The 16,953-nt window shown below is 52.7% G+C and overlaps 1 protein-coding gene across 1 annotated transcript in view; it reads left to right on the plus strand.

Moving 5' to 3' along the window:
* GABRA5 (gamma-aminobutyric acid type A receptor subunit alpha5) overlaps positions 1–10,782 on the plus strand; it is a 28,896-nt gene extending 18,114 nt beyond the window's left edge. Inside the window, exons 6-10 of the mRNA XM_036277941.1 lie at positions 86–168; positions 5,603–5,746; positions 8,089–8,241; positions 9,251–9,462; positions 9,896–10,782. Of these exons, the coding sequence (XP_036133834.1) occupies positions 86–168; positions 5,603–5,746; positions 8,089–8,241; positions 9,251–9,462; positions 9,896–10,198 (895 nt within the window). The 3' untranslated portion in view covers positions 10,199–10,782. The remainder of the gene's footprint in view (positions 1–85; positions 169–5,602; positions 5,747–8,088; positions 8,242–9,250; positions 9,463–9,895) is intronic.
* The last annotated feature ends 6,171 nt before the right edge of the window (positions 10,783–16,953 follow it).

A 16,953-nucleotide genomic window follows, 5' to 3' on the forward strand; every position in this document is an offset into this window, starting at 1 on the left:
CTGTGGCTTTGTGGAGCACAGCGGTTGCTTGATAAGCAGGCAGAGGTGCAGGGTCACTGAAAGGTCTTCCTCTCTTGTTTTTCAGCTTGACTATCTCTGCAGAGTGTCCAATGCAACTCGAGGACTTCCCCATGGACGCCCACGCTTGCCCCCTGAAATTTGGCAGCTGTAAGTTGTTTTCACACGGGTGTGACTGCATTCATTCCGGAGAATCGGGGTTCCCCATGCCAAGGGGCCCCGTAGAAGCCCAGTCCGCTCGCGGAGGTGGACGGGGCTGGGGCGCCTCTGTCCTTGGGGCAGTGTCTGTGCCCTGAAGAGGGGTGTGAGCAGCCCCTGGAGCAAGCTCCCCGTCTCCTGAGTTGTCCCCTCCGGATGGCAGCCCCTGTTTGGATTCCCCCAGACTCTTGAGTTCATGTGTCTGCCAAATTCAGGAATTTTGATCCGTCATGTTTTGAATACCTTTCCTCCTGCATCCTTTTTCTCCTCTCCTTTCCTGACTTCAGTGACGTGAAGGTTAGATCTCTTGTTCCGTTTCCATAAGTACAGAGGCTCTTTTCATTTTCTCTCTGTTTCTCAGATTATGCGATTTTTATGTTCTAGCTTTGACCGTTTTTTCCGCCTTGTCATCCTGCCGATGTGCTCATTCACTGAGCTTTCGAATGTGGTGATGGTGTTTTCTGTGAAGGTCAATGTTGTGTGCTGAGTTGCTGGGTCAGGGCGTGCCCAGATGGCGGATCCAGCATGATTCTGGGACCGTCTGTGGGATATTTCTGGACAGGATTATTATTTAAACCAGTAGATGGAGTAAAGCAGATTGTCCTCCCTGCCGTGGGTGGGCCTCACCCAAGCAGGTGAAGTCCTGAACAGAACAAAAGGGAACTTGCGCCTGACTACCTTGCTCAAGTGCCTTGGTCTTTTCCTGCCTTTGGACTCAAACGGAAACATCGGCTCTTCTTGGGTCTCTACTCTTCCGATTCTCAGACCTCACGATCAGCCCTGTCTCAGCCTTCAGTTTTGCATGAATATCTATTTTTTTTAGTTTTAAGAGGTGGAGCACTGCTTATGTCTAATGCCTAAAAATAGAGACTTGGCTTTAGAGCTGGGAATCTGTTGGAGAGAAGCAGGAGTCTGTGGTGCAGGCGAGAAGCCCAGAGGGCCCAGGGGGCCTGGAGAGAAGCCCTCCACCTCTTAGCAAAACATAAATAGTCAGGAACAGAACGTCGGTGGAAATACGGACGTCATTGGTCTCTGGTGAGATCTCAGGCAGAAATGACAGGCAGGTTCTTGGAAACCGGAGGAGAAGCATCCTTGTTATAAATTGGCAAAGCGCTTGGCCAAATCGAGTGCTGGTGTTTTGTGGGCGAACTGGCCAGCTTTGAAATTGGATATTTAGCTGAGGATATTTCTAAGCAAAGTGATGACGGTGCACTTGGTCCCTCCGGCTGGCGTAGTAAAATGTGAGGAGCAAGAGGTGAACTAAAGAAGAAATCGTTACACAAAAGGCCCAGCCTATTCCTGTCTACACAGCAATTAGGAGGGTTTTCTTCGAGTGTCAGGTGTGCAGACAGCTGACCAGGAGCGAGATGCTGCACAACTCACCTGTCCTTGAGGCAGGTGGTTTCGGCTCAGGACGTGGCGATTTTAAGAGAACGAATGTTATTTAATTAAGTGTTTTTCTTCCTGTTTTATCTTTCTTTCTTTTTTTTTGGGGGGGGGATTTACTAAAAATAGCTGCCTGGCCGTTTGCTTATACCATCGGCATCTGAGTCTGCAGAGGCTAAATGTGAGAGTATAATGAGTTTTAAATGATCCAGCCGACATTCTCTGCCGTCAGGAGACAAAGAAATGCAAATAGGCACCATTATTCTAATGAGCCACATGCCTGAGCTTGGGGGGAACGCAGACTGAACTGACAGGTACCCCTCTGCTCCCCACCCAGTGCCCAATCAGCGCTGGTTTGCAGGGGAGGCGTCCAGTCCGGCAGATCCCTGAGACGGGATGGCGTGGCTTACATTCGGAAGACAAAGCAAGGCTCGTTAGAAAAGAAAACGAGAACCTAACATTTTTTGTTGTTCATTTTATTTGTGGAAGGATGCATTAAACACCAGACTCAGTCACGAGAGACCATCTGGGTTCATGGAAATGTACACTAAGGTAGACCCAGATGCCTCCTCGGTAAACATCTCGTGGAGAGAATTTCAGAAATTCGGGGTAGGTCTCATGATCGTGCACCAGAATGCTGGCTGTGCTCCGGCATTGGGCATGCTCAGTGCAGCCACCCAGCACAGTACGGGCGGCCTAGAACGCAGGGCCCAGGCTGCGGGCGACCTAGAACACTGGGCCCAGGCTGCGGGCGACCTAGAACGCAGGGCCCAGGCTGCGGGCGACCTAGAACGCAGGGCCCAGGCTGTGGGCAGCCTAGAACGCAGGGCCCAGGCTGCGGGCGACCTAGAACACTGGGCCCAGGCTGTGGGCAGCCTAGAACGCAGGGCCCAGGCTGTGAGTTCAACGCACGCTGAGGTTCACCTGGGTGGTGGGTTCAGATGCATTGGTTAACCCTGTAGGTAATGTGTCCACACACTCTGACCCTCACAAGGCTTCTGGTCCAGTATGTGCTGTTGGTGTTCAGGGTAGGAGGCTGAGACAGAGGCTCGGGAGCTCGAGGGACCTGCAGAAGGTCACACACATCCCCACCCTCAGTTTTAGGACAGAGAGTGAGTCTGAGGACATGGTGTCAGAGAACTTCAATCCTGTATGTTTCCTGATCACCAAAATTCCAACTACCAATGACACCGTAAGCTGCATTTATTCTAACATTCACTCTGTGAACGCACAGAGTAAAACAGATGTCCTGGCTGGTCACTGGCCATTCCTGGGTCCCGCAGCCTGTCGGAGAGGGCGAACCAATGGTCCTCACAGGTTGGGTTGTCTTGTGACCATCACTAGACATGAACCCGGGTAGAAAGATCTTTTCCTGAGGCTGAATTTGACGCCAAACAAAAACCCTCCCCAGCACAAGGTCACGTGTCTCGTAGCTACTATTTACGAAGCACCTACTGTGTGTCGGGCGTAGTAAGGTACTCGGCCCTGAGGGACACACTTTCGGCCGTAGCCACCCTGGAAGAGCGGGGTATGTCCCCTGACCTAAGAAGGTCTCAGATAGAGGCTTAGAGCATAAGTGGCTGATGAAGGTCAAGGTCAGGGGCTACATTTCGCTCGCAGTGAGGCCCACGGTTTCTGGAGCCCTTGTCGTCGGGCTGAGTGCGCCGGGCCCTGTTCAGGGCTGGCCGCAGGCGGAGGGCAGGCAGGAAGCGTCAGCCAGAGGGAGGAGGACGGAGAAGACAGTGATGAATTCCCCAGGCCCTTGTGAGTGAAAACATTGCCCGCTGCCCGCCTGGCCCGCTGACGGATGGTCCGCGGGAGGCGCGGATCAGGGGCCTGGAGCTTTCAATCACGGCCCAGGAGGGCAGGTCGGCAGATTGCCTCGCTTACCGCGTCTGAGGCCTGAGACTGATGCTCACCGGGGCGCCAGGCTGCAAGGCCCACGAGGGGGCATCTATCCCCCCGTAATCTGAAGAGCAGAACGCAGCGTGTCTGCAGGTCGCCCGCAGCCGGCCCGCCGGAGGCCACGCGGACTTCGTGATCACTAATGCTGTTAACACTATCGGTATTAATAGGTCATAAGGGCTGTGCATTGTGTGGATGCACCATCAGTGACGTGTGTACATCACTCGGTGACTTCAGGTGACTTTGATCTGGTTACAGAGATTGCTTTGGGGAGTCCTCACGGCAGAAGTGTTATTATTCACCAGCACCCCACTCGCAATGCAGGGAGGGGCTTGGGAGACTCGTGTCCAGCAAAGCCGAGCCTGCAGGTGTCAGAGTCTCCTCCTCAGCCAGTGGTCGCTGCACAGACACGCTCCCTGGTCACCACGCCACCCAGCCACAGAACCCGGGGAGAGCCGTCTGTCACTGTGGCCACTCCCAGGTCCCCCAAAGAAAACGGTGCCCAGCCCCCAGGCAGGGGAGCAGATGGGGTAGGGTGATGCCCCCTACAGGCCCGTCCCAGCCCCTGCAGCCACGTCTGTGCCTCCAGCACCTCACAACTCCCATCTGCGTCCTCACATCCGAGGCCACCAGAGGAGGCCCCTGCGCCGCCAGACCTCTGCCGAGCTCCAGGACACCCCACACGTCCTGATATCCTGTGTCTCATCTGCTCCTTGTCCTCCCGCCACCTTGGTCCCTGAGCAGATCCAGCAGCTACCCAGCTCCCAGGGGGGAGGCAGGGCATTGTCTTCTGTGCTCTGTGCTCAGACACAGGCCTCTGTTCCCAGACGGTCCTCACCCTCACGGTGGAGCTATTGCCCTGAGGCTTCCTGGTTCGATCCCCGCCAGAGCACACACAGAAGCAGCCCATGAGTGCATGCACAAGTGAGCAACGGAGCAATGACTCTCCCTCTCTCTCTCTCAAATCAGCACATTTTTATTATTATTCTTTTATCCTCACCCGAGGACACTTTTGCATTCATCTTCAGATAGAGCAGGAGGCGGGGGGGGGGGAGAGTCATTGATGTGAGAGAGACACATTGAGTGGTTGCCATCCACATGACCCCAACCAGGGCCAGGGACAAACTGCAACCGAGGTACGTGCCCTTAGCGGGAACCGAACCTGGGACTCTCCGGTCCGCGGGCCGACGCTCTAACCGCTGAGCCAAACCGGTTTAGCTGAGCACACAGGTTTGTTGTCTTGCAGGCCTGCGGGCAGAAACGCAGAGGGTGCCGGTTTCTCTCTCTGGGTCTCACGAGGCCAAAGGCAGGTGTCAGCAGGGCTGAGGTCCGGGAATCCCAGCCTCACTAGGTGTCGGCAGGACTGCTGCATATGGCTGGAGGGCCGAGGGTCCTGGCTCCCTGCGGGGACCTCCTCTTCCTGGCTTCGCAGAGCCAGATGAGGTGGGCCCGCCTGGTTTTATGCATTTACTGAGCTGCGTCTGATGGCTCCGCTGGAGAAAGCTATCTGTTTTCCAGGACTCATATGATTATCCTGGTCCCACTAGGATAATCCAGGATGATCTCCTGATCTTAAAGCCCGAAGCCTTAATTCCACCTGCATGGCGCCTGGCGCCTTGCAGCCCAACATTCACAGGCGTGACACCAGGGATGGAAGCCGTGCCTGCCGTGCCACCTTCCCACCAGGCTCCCTGGGCGCCAGGTCGCATGGCCTTGCAGAGTCGACCCAGGTGCTGTGCCGGCAGGAGCTGCCCAGGGCTGTGCATTCTGTCATTACCCGCAGGAGCCCAAGACTAGCGGCTGCCCCACCCCATTCTACAGGTGGGAAACCGGAGGCGCAGGACAGGGGTGACTAGCCCAGTGCCAGAGAGCTGGGGGATCCCCCAGGCACTGTGGGTTCAGGGCCCCTGAAGAGAAAATGCAGCCGGGGCACCCCGAGTTGGGAAGTGGAAGGACTGAGCAGTTCAGGGCCGGTGGCGGCCCCCGCCCTGCTCTGCACCCTCTCCGTCGTCGAACTTGGACTTTTAGCATCTTTCTTGCTCCTTTGGTTGAGCCTGCTTTCGAATGACGCTATCCCCCCTCCCGCCCCATGCAGACGCGTACCCTAACTCCGAAGTCGTCTATGTCTGGACCAACGACACCTCCAAGTCGGTGGTGGTGGCAGAAGATGGCTCCAGGCTGAACCAGTACCACCTGGTGGGGCAGACGGTGGGCACGGAGAACATCACCACAAGCACGGGTGAGACCCAGTGCACGCCGGACGCCACACCCCGGGGAGCTCGGGCCCCAGCAGCAGGCTGGAGGGGACACCACCCGACCTGCCCGGCCTGTGCGCCGCCCGCTGAGCGATCTGGGGTACGCTCGCTGCTGGGCTTGGTGGCAGCCGCAGCAGGGACGCTCCGGGCAGGAACGGGCAGTGCTGTGACCCACCTGAGCAGACCCTGTGACCGGGGCCCTGCCTGGGGCCACGCAGACCAGCCTCCTTAACAGCCCTGCCCTGTCACACACTAGCTGACTGCAGGCAGATACCCTCCTATAGCTGCCCCTCCCTCCTGCTTGGAACATTTCAAATAAAATGTCCCCAGGGTTGAATTTTGAACAGCAAACAGCCAGTGCTCTCCCCTGTGCGTGACCGACCTGAGCGTACACCCGGCGCTTCCCCTGACGCAGACGGGCAGGTGAGGCTGCACCGTGTCCGCAGACCCTGGCGGCCGCACCAGGCCCCGCTCTGGACCAGGGTCACAAGCTGGCTGTGAGCAGTGCAGGGTCCAGAGCGCCTCCAGGTGGCGTGAGCTCTGACTGCAGCATGAGTTCTATCCCCAGAGGACATCTTCCGGGGAGCCCCGGTCAGCACCCTGCTTTCTCAGCACCGCCAACACTGACGGCACAGAAAACATGGACTTTTAGTCGTGTCCACTGTAGCTGGGTGTCCCGGGCACAGGTGAGATCCTGGCAGGTACGGGGCAGGGCAGCGGCCTCACCGTGTGGTCACCGTGCTGAGTGCCAACAGAGAGAAGACAGACCCGATTGGATGGGAACAAGGGGAAGGTGTCCCTGGAAGGGATGCAGAGTGAGGAGTCGCGATGGTGAAGGGTGACGCTAAGGTTTGCCGTCTCCGCAAGTTCTGTTCACATTATCAGTGAGGCTCCCGCCCCTCTTTGTGACACTATCTGATATCGCCACCGTCAGTTCTCAAACAAAGAGGGAAGAACAGCACCAATGAAGAATTAAGAGGAGGGACATCATTTCAAACCCTCCTGCAAAGAAATAGAAAGTGTGTGTCCCCCCCACCCCCTTCCCGTGCTCAGGTGTTAGGAGAGGCGATCAGGGTTGTTATCAAGATCCAGTCCTGGCTACTACAGGGGTCTCACCCCCTTTCTCTGTGTCTGGCTTTTCTGCTGTGAGGGACAGACGAGCCGGCTGGCCCCTCCCCCCTGTTGTCACCGGCCTGGGCCGGGCGGGGCAGGAGAGTGTGGCCTGCCACCTCCGGTCCGGAGGCAATGCTGCGAGGGGCAGATTTCACCCCCTGTGGTCTTGCTGCCTCCTTCCACCTGACATTGGGCTGTGACTAAAGGCAGGTGGGGACACACCCTCAGCCGGCCCTGCTGAGCTCTGGGCTTCGCTTCCGACAGCAAGCACTGGAGCTCCATTAGTTGTCAGCGTCGAGAGCCCCACGCTCCCACACAGCCCGCAGACCGCCTCAGTGATGGCGCCGCGTGGACAGAGCCCCAGGTTCAGCCAGGCTCCCTGATCACACCATCTACTCGCAGTTCAGCCAAAGACCTCTGGTCCTCAGATCAGCTCGGCTCTGCCTCACCTCCGAGAGCTCCCTTCCCAGCTCCCGGGGAGCCTCGGCCCATCAGCCCCCTGCAGCCCATCAGCCCCCCCACTCTCCTGCGGCCCATGAGCCCCCCCCCCCCCTGCAGCCGCTCCTTACCAGTTCACCATCAGGGCAGCATCGTTCTGGGGGATGAACGGGAGGTCCCCGCTGGCCTCCCACACCGCCAGGCAGACCCAGAGGAGGCCCTGCGGCATCGCCCAGCAGTGAGCCCGCTCCCTGGCCAGCGGGGGAAGAGGGGCTGCCAGGACCCCGGCCTCCGGGAGCTGCTGCTGCTCACCCTACCCCAGGACGGGCATGGAGCCTGTGTGGGGTGGTCACCCGAGCTCCTGGGAGCCTCCCTGGCTGGGAGACAGGGCGAAACCCCTCCACCCACCACAGGGCTCCGTGATACCCCAGTTCCATCTGGAGAGGCTAAAACCTGAATTCTGATGGCAGCAGCCGCAGCGAGGAGGCGGGTGAGGGGAGCAGACTGTGACGGGGGATTAGGAATCATAGAAATCCGATTTTCCCTGGGAAAACCACCCACGGCACAGGCCCTGCAAAGGCTGGAGGTCAGACGTCCTACGAAATGACCGTTAAGAAATCCACGCGGTGTTCCATCCTCTCCCTCACCCAAACCATGCACACTCGCCTGGTGGGAGGGGCAGAGGTCAGCAGCCTGGGGCCCAGCGTGGGACCCAGAGGGGACCACAGGACTCCGGGACTCCAGTGGCCGACTGCACAAATTTGCTTATTTGCAGGTGAATACACCATCATGACGGCTCATTTTCACCTGAAGAGGAAGATCGGGTACTTTGTCATCCAGACCTACCTTCCCTGCATCATGACAGTGATCTTGTCCCAGGTCTCCTTTTGGCTGAATCGGGAGTCCGTCCCAGCCAGGACGGTGTTCGGTGAGTGTCCCCAAGCCAGGCCTGCACTGGCGTGCTGTGACCACCCCAACAACAGTCTCTGTTCTGTGCCCTGGAAACCAAGGACAAGCGGCGAGGATGCGGTGGTACGGACTGGGACCAGGCCTGCGCTCTCAGCGGGGTGTAGGGAGTATGGTCATCGTTTCTGTCTGGAACGCGTTCGCTGGCAGCCCCCGCGGGGGACACTGGTCGCCTCGGAGGGGGTGGAATGCCAAGACCCAGACTCCAACGCGTGCTCCTGCTGCACGCGGACCCCGGGAAGACTCGGGGTGGATTCACCCGTGTGAAAGCGAGGCTGTCACCTCGGGGTGCCCGAGCCCATGACGCGGAATGTGCGGGTACAAGTCTGTGACACGGGCACTGCCCTTTCTCAATTGGATCTTGACCGCCAAGAACAGACAGCACTCATGCGACTCATCTGTGTCCAGCGTCAGCTGTTTGCTGGGCTCGGTCAGGGCAATGGGGACACCGTTAGGGCGTGTCCATCCATCAGACCCCAAACCCGGCCTCAGTTTCTGTTCTAGGAGAAGGAGACAATCAACAGGACAAATGCAGGAACCGATATTTTATTTTTTTAAATTTTTTTTTTTTATCCTCACCCGAGGACATTTTTCCATTTTTTGTACAGATAGAGTGGGACGGAGAGAGAGGGAGAGAGAGAGAGAGAAACGTCGACGTGAAAGGGACACATCGAGTGGCTGCCACCCGCACGACCAACCAGGGCCGGAGACAAACTGCAACCGAGGTACATGCCCTTAGCGGGAACCGAACCCGGGTCTCTCTGGACCGCAGGCCGATGCTCTAACCGCTGAGCCAAACTGGCCAGGGCAGGAACCGGTATTTTAAACGCTAGGAACGTTGAAGTGCAGGTGTGGGCTGGGACACAGGGACCAGCGCCTTCCCTGCCCTTGTCTGTTACATTCAGGGGGTCACGCGGGCTCCGGGTGCGGGCAGTGACCCCTGTTTCCGCTCTCACCCACCCCGTCACCAGGGGTGACCACGGTGCTGACCATGACGACCCTCAGCATCAGCGCCCGGAACTCGCTGCCCAAGGTGGCCTACGCCACGGCCATGGACTGGTTCATCGCCGTGTGCTACGCCTTCGTGTTCTCCGCGCTGATCGAGTTTGCCACGGTCAACTACTTCACGAAGAGGGGCTGGGCCTGGGACGGCAAGAAGGCCTTGGAGGCTGCCAAGATCAAGGTACGGACCCACTTCCTCCTCCTCCTCCTCCTCCTTCCGGATTCTCTGACTGAGAAAATGTGCCCGATCCTACGTCCACCTATAAGCCAAGGTGTTCTCCTCCCTGTCTCCCTGTCCCCAACCACAGGACCCTTCCCTGTCCCAGGTCCCTGCGAGATCTCCCGACAGGTCCTGTCCCGGCCCTTGTGAGCCGCGGGCTCTGTTCTCTTCAGGTGAAGGGCCTGGGCTGTTCATCTCAGGCCCATTGCTTTTGCTGAGATATTTCTTGCCTGTCGGGGCCCCTGCTGTAGCATTTCACGTCCAAGACGGCGGGGCCTGCCCTCTCCCGGAGCTAAGTCGGTGGATCTTTCTCTTTTCACAGATGAGCCTTCAGAAGGGAGCTGGCCGCTGCCCGGGAATGGCATTGCCCTTAGATTCTTATTGTATTTTGCAGAAAAAGGAGCGGGAACGCATATTGAATAAGTCAACGAACGCATACACCACGGGGAAGATGACCCACCCCCCCAACATCCCACAGGAGCAGGCCCCGGCAGGGCCCTCCAGGGCCCCCTCGGCCGCAGCAAACCCTTCCGAGGACAAGACCCCTGAAAGCAAAAAGACCTACAACAGCATCAGCAAGATCGACAAAATGTCCCGAATCGTGTTCCCCGTCCTGTTCGGAACTTTCAACTTGGTTTACTGGGCCACGTATTTGAATCGGGAGCCGGTGATTAAAGGGGCCACCTCTCCAAATTGACCCGCCTCACCCCAACTCCAAGAGAGCCATACTCCCGCGGGTGGTACCCAGGAGGGGCTGAGCTCAGGGGGACTTTCCGAACGAGGGCGCCATCTTTCAGGAATTTTTTTGCATGTTTAATAATAGGTACAAATACTATTGCCTTGATGTTTCTACATATTACGTCAGATGTTTCAAAAATGTCACATTGATAAACAAAACAAAGAACTTTCTAGAAAACCAGAACGGTTCTGATACTCAGATGCTCAGTATCTGACACTGAGATAGTTTACAAACAAGATAAGTCTATTTTTAACGGTTCCGAGGGTTACCGAACAACATTTTTATACTTCCGATGTCATTTCATACAAAGTTTCCCAGCAAAGAACTATTTTAGGAAATGCTCACAGTTATTACTTGACCAACTCTCGCAAGAGACAAAGACCACAAAGAGCACATTTTTCATTAAAAAGGAACTGTGAGCCTTTATGGACAAAAGTCATCGCCTTTGATAATTCTTACTGTTCAGAAATTAGCGAGTCCTGCATGACCTCACTTTACAAAATAGAATAGGCAAATATTTATGCAGACAAATTTAATAACAAGACCATGTTAGAGTAACAGATAAAATACTTCCCCAAGGAAAAAATTAACTGCTTCAAAAAATCTTTGTTGGGGGGTGGGGGTGGGGGGGGTGGGGGGAGGCAGCCCTTACAAACTGAATAGTGATCAAGAAAGAAAAGGTGTTAAATGAACAGTTGTGTGAGGACAGCTGGCGTTGGCCGCGTGCTCACCCGTCGGGGTCTGACCGAACCTCACCGCAACCAGTGTGACGCTTCGTGGTGCGAATTGTGACTGTCCTTTTCCATCTTACTTCCTGTTCAAGTCTCTCGTGACTGACTTATTGCTCTGTTAGCTTTTGTATATGAACCTTAAATGGTCATTAAAAAATAAAAACTGAACTGATCTTGTGGCTAAATGTCATTTTTAAAAAAAAATTCCCATTTTGGTGGATTCGTTTTCTAAATATGATGCAGAGGTAAGCCATCCTGGAATTGCTTGGGTGGGCGCTAGAGATATTGGGGGGACACTATAATGAATATGGTTGTGTGACTACTATGCTGTACCTCTGAAACTAATACAAAGTAATACTGAATGTCAACTGGAACTGAAAAATAAAATTTAAAATAGAGGGAAAATGCAAAAGAAAAAAAAAAACTTCCTTGGTAATTCACTGCTGTCCAAATCTAATTTCCTGGGGGGCAGCATGTAAGGACATAGCTGATTCCTACCACAGTGAGGGCCAGTAAGTAAAACCATAAACATTTCCCCATCACATACGTGTCCACGGCGCCGTCCCGGGGGTCTCCCCTTGATGGAGCCCGACCCGAGGCTGCTCCCCACATGGGCCGGTGCTGAGGGCAAGGTGCTCCCAGATCTTCACGGAGACGCCTTTCTTTACTGTAAATGTGCTAGCCTGTAGAATAATGTGTGTGCTTCCATAATATCAGCATAACGTGTGCCCGAACCAAAGGCGAGCCAGCCTGAGACTCGGTGTGAAACGTGCGTGTTCCTTCACTGCCCGGTTACATTTCCCTCACACGGTCTTCACAGCTTTAGCTCTGCCTGGGAGTCCGGAGAGAAACCTACCGTGAGTGACGTCTAAGTGACCACTCATACAAACACTCGCTTTGAACATCGCAGTCCTGATAGAAGATGATGTCTTTCCTATCAGGTTTCTGGAATTGTCTTGACAAGTCCTCGGCTTTGTTACAGAAAAACCCCAGCAGCTCTGCTGAGTGACTCCTGGGTGAGCTCTGCCTTCTACATCAGCATGTTGCTCGGGCTTAACTCTCATGCATGTTTAGCAAAAAAAAAAAAAAAAAATTACATTTTTCTGCTCTCTGATTTTGAATTGTAGAAACTTCAATGTTCGTTATTTTTAATGAACACAAATAAAGAATCATCTTGGGGAAAATGATAAGGCAAGAAATACAAATTTTAAAAAGAGTTATAAATTACAGTGCCCTACTTTTAGAACCACGGTATTTAAATGTATCTCTTTTGACATCGCCATAAATAGAAAGAATATTCTAATAAGTCAGCAATCAGTATTCTGCATTTCCCAGGAACCTATGTGTCTATCTAGGGCAAGCTTTGGCTAACGGTGGCCTAAATGCTTATATACAAAAATTGGGTTCAAATGCTTCTATCTAACTACCCAAGTTAAAATGGTGTAGCAAACACCCTTGTTGAAGATGGATAAGGAGTTTTTAAATCTTCTAATCTATTTGTTAACACCTTAGACATAACTCTCTCTGTGCCCTATGGGACAAGTTATGGGGAACAGGTACACAGTACATTAGAAATGTCTCTTTTACAAATGGGGATGTTAAAACCCCAAGAGGTTAATCCATTGATTGGCTCAAATCATATCACAGGTTAGGAGAAAATGCAGACCACGCTTTCCGTTCCCATGGTTACTAACTATGGGTCCAGAACACCACGCGGCTGCTTTTGGATGGAAGTTGATTTAGAAGAAGAATGTAACCGAAAATGGAAACCTTGTTTCCAGCCCTGGTTGAATGATTATATACTAAGAATGCCCTGGAGAGTTTCTGTCACTGAAAACATGACCTTTAAGTCTGTTCCTTGTGCAGTAAAACAATCAGTGCTTCTGTGATAGAAGAAACTCCTCCTGATAGGATGGACTTGTGAGGGTAGCACTCCCCATCACACCAGTTCACATGGGGTGGGGGGGTGAGAGAGGGGCACTGAACCTCCTCCCAGGGCACCGCTGTGAGTGGCGATGGTTTCCCGGGGTCTACCTCAAGGCGAAGGCTGACTCCAATGACATCCAATTTTCAATCAACATTAGCCTGTATTGTAAGAATTATCTTCCAATCAAAAAGAACTTTCAAAAAAGAATTGGAAATGCCACAGTTCTCTCAATGAAAACAGTATTTTAAATATTTAAAAATTAATCTTAATGTCTCTTTTATCATACTAACGCAGCTGGGAAAATCGATGCCCCTAAGCAAACATGGTTAGCATTTGAATATGAATTACTCTGATTATTGTGACTGCTTACTAGGTCTGCAGCCCTGAAAGGTAAGGCTTTTGAAGTGCACAGAAAAGGTTCATTTCATCAAAGATTTGCATGATTATGTTTGTCAATGTCATTTTCAATGACTATCTCAACCCCCAAAATCTAATGAGCTGTAGCTTATTTTGAAATGAGCATGGGTTCTTTATGGAAATGTGTGATTCAAAAATATTTACTGCTTAGATTTTCCCTAATAGAGAGGTCTAAGAAATAGTTTTCCTTCGCTTTTCTGAGTTCAAATTGAAAGACAAATAAAACCAAAGATCGGATATGATATTTTGTAACATATACCTTAAAAAGGAAAACTTGAGCCCTGGCTGGTTTGGCTCAGCAGTTAGAGCATTGGCCCGAGGACCAGAGAGTCCCGATTTGGTTTCTACTAAGGGCACGTACCTCGGTTGCAGTTTGTACCCGGCCCCAACCGGGGTCGTATGGGTAGCAACGAGTCAATGTGTCTCTCTCACATCGATGTTTCTCTCTCTCTTCCTCCCTCTCTCCCTCCTGTTCTATCTGAAGATAAATGCAAAACTGTCTGTAAGGAATCGGGGGCACCGCCGAATAAAACAGAGAAGAGACTGGAGAGCCAATCAGCCGAATAAACAGGGATCAGGCTTTATTGGGTACACTCCGGGCGGGTTCACAGACTCCGGGGGGTCGAGTCCTAGAAGCCGCGCTCAATGTAGGGGCTTGTGTCTTTTATATCTGCCTGTTGCAGCTGGAATTTGTCCCTTAGGGTTTGGCCCTGCGGGGGCCATGCATGGAGCCTCTGGAATGTGAATCGATAAGAACAAGATGGGAGTTAATCTACAAGCTCGAGGTAGGCTGTTCAGGGTGGGAGACAAGGCTGAGCAAGCGAGACTATGGTCGAGCACTTTGCCTGGCATCAGTCCCCAGGCTATCGGACACTGTCCTCAGGTGAGAATAAAAGAAAAAAGAAAAAAAAAAGGAAAACTTGAAATGAGCCCTGATTGAGTCAATATACTAATCTAAGTTCAACATAGTCTATATCCTTCCTGTGATCGGGAGGCTGTTGCTCCCACAGTGTCCCTGACAGCCAGCGTACTCCAGGCCAGTGGCAGCTACTCAGTCAGGGAGAAATGATGGAGTGACTGAACCCTGGAAGTGGGTGGACTGGACGTGATGGAACCGCATTCCACCCAGAGAACATGTTTTCTTAAAGTTTATAAATAAAGCCCGGCTGGGGTGGCCCAGTGGATTGAGCATGTCCCATGGACTGAGGGGTCCTGGTTTGATTCCCTGTCAGGGCTCCATGTTGCCCAGGTTGCCTGAGTTTTGGGCTCAATCCTCAGTGGGGGTGGTGCAGGAGGCAGTCGATCGATGTTTCTCTCTCACATCGATGTTTCTATTTCTCCCTTCCTCTCTCTCTCTTAAAAAAAAAAAAATCAATAAAAACATATTTTTTAAAAAGTTTACAAATAAAATAAAATTATTCAGGGTTTTGTTTTTTTTTATAAATTTTTTATTTATTTTTTTGTTACAGATATTTTACCTTTTTTACCCCATTGGCACCCCCACCCCACCCCACCTCCGCCCCGTCCCCGGCTTAGTTGTCCATGTCCATTGGTCATGCATACATGCATATAAGTTCTGTGGTTTATCTCTTCCCACCCCCCCCCCCTCTTCTGAGGGATGTCAGTCTGTGCCCTATTTCCATGTTTCTGGGTCTACTGTATTCCTCAGACTGTTATGTTCATTATATTCCACAAATAAGTGAGATCATGTGGTATTTGTCTTTTTCTGCTTGGCTTCTTTCACTTAGGATAATACTTTCCAGGTCCCTCCATGTCGTCTTAAAGGATAAGAGATCTTTCTTTCTTATCGTTGCATAGTACTCCATTGTGTATATGTACCACAGCTATTTTATCCATTCATTATTCAGGGTTTTTTAAACCCATCTAAATTTGCCATAACAACACAGCAAAACAGCCCCAGTTGGTGACAACTGGCTTAGGATGAGTAACAGGTTGACCCTTTTTTTTTTTTTATCCTCACCCAAGGACATTTTTGCATTTATTTTCAGATAGAGTGAGAGGGAGAGGGGAGAGAAACATCAATGCGAGAGAGACACATCGAGTGGTGCCACCCACACAACCCCAACCAGGGCCGGGGACAAACTGCAACCAAGGTATGTGCCCTTAGCAGGAACCGAACCGGGACTCTCTGGTCCGCAGGCCGATGCTCTAACCACTGAGCAGAACCAGCCAGGGCAGTTGACCCTTTTTAAAAGTAAAGTAACCATGTAATGTATTACCCAGAAGTGAGATGTCCAAATGGTGGAGGAATCTTCAGCAAACTGACTACCCTTACACAGTAGTGACAATATCGGATTGTGAAAAGCAACCCTTTCAGAACTCTGGACATTGAACCAAAGGCATACAATAAATTAAAAGTGTTTATTGAAGAAAAGCTGCTGCATCTCAGAACAGTGAGGTGTATGACATTTTAACTTGGGGATACCCCCATCTCCCCACCAGCTCCTTGTCCCAGTACCATGAAGACCAGAGGGGACTGATTTGATGTGGAACCCCACAAAAGTCCTGTGGAAGACCAGGGGAACCGATTCCCAGGGCGCTGCTGAAAATAATAGACAAGTAGCAGGTGCAGGTTATTCGGGCTGTAATGTCAGCTGGGGCAAGAGAGAGCCCAGCCAAACAGTAGAAAGAAAATCGAGGGAACCATGTGGGCTCTGGAAACACATTCCTGTGATCGGGAGGCTGTGTGCCAGTTCAGGGCTGCGTGGACAGTAAAAACCAACAAAACACGCCCTCCCCCAAAACAGAAAAACAAAAAACCCAGAAGCAGTAAAGAATTCAGTAACGCAGAGGTCCGGTTATATCCAGCCCCGAGCTCGCTCTGCTCCTTCGCGCCGGTAGGAGGGGAAGGGAGGCCTGGAAGGAAACCGTATTTCTCCTAGAAGCCGCCAGGGGGTCCCTGGGCCCCCCAGCCGGCCGCCGAGCCCTCGGGCTTCTCCCCGTCTCCCGCCGAGACGCAGCTCAGCGCGCACGCGGCGCGGGCGCCCGGGGCTGCCCGGACCTGGACTCGGACCGACCGCACGCATCGCTGCAGGTGCTCGGTACCTGCGGAGTGCATGGGCTTTGGTCCCGGGGATCCATCCCCAACCCCCTGCTTGCGGTACTTTCTATTTCTCTTTTTCTTCCTGCGAACTTGGGGGATGAATGGCACGCAAACCCCGCGCGCTCAATGGGAACTGTCCGTTTCTCTGGTGCTGAAGATGGGGAGAGCCGGGGGCAGAAAACCAAACAAAACCCGGAGAGTGAGCACTGCGCATGCTCCGTAGCGCATCTCTCCCCTCCGCGCCCCCTCCCCCTCGCCCACACTGGCCAAGCTGGGAAAGGGAAGCAAGTCAAAGCCTACAAGCTCGCTCTTTTAAGATTCTAGATTCTTGACCATGCATTTTGCCTTCACACTTATGCCCAAAAAGGTTGCGTTGGATTTTACCTTAATCTAAACTCATTTAGCTTAAAAAAAGAAAGAAACAAACAAGCAAAAGAAAGAAAAAAATTTTGTTCTAGACCACAACATGGAGGGGGAGCTTTTCAAGCTAAAATGTTCAAGCCTACCAAGTTGACCCACAAAGTCCAATAAATGGAGCACAGCATCACAAGCGCCACATGACCTCATGTTGCAT

This window comes from Molossus molossus, unplaced genomic scaffold (genome assembly GCF_014108415.1).
Source record: "Molossus molossus isolate mMolMol1 unplaced genomic scaffold, mMolMol1.p scaffold_m16_p_24, whole genome shotgun sequence".
Taxonomy (NCBI): Eukaryota; Metazoa; Chordata; class Mammalia; order Chiroptera; family Molossidae; genus Molossus; species Molossus molossus.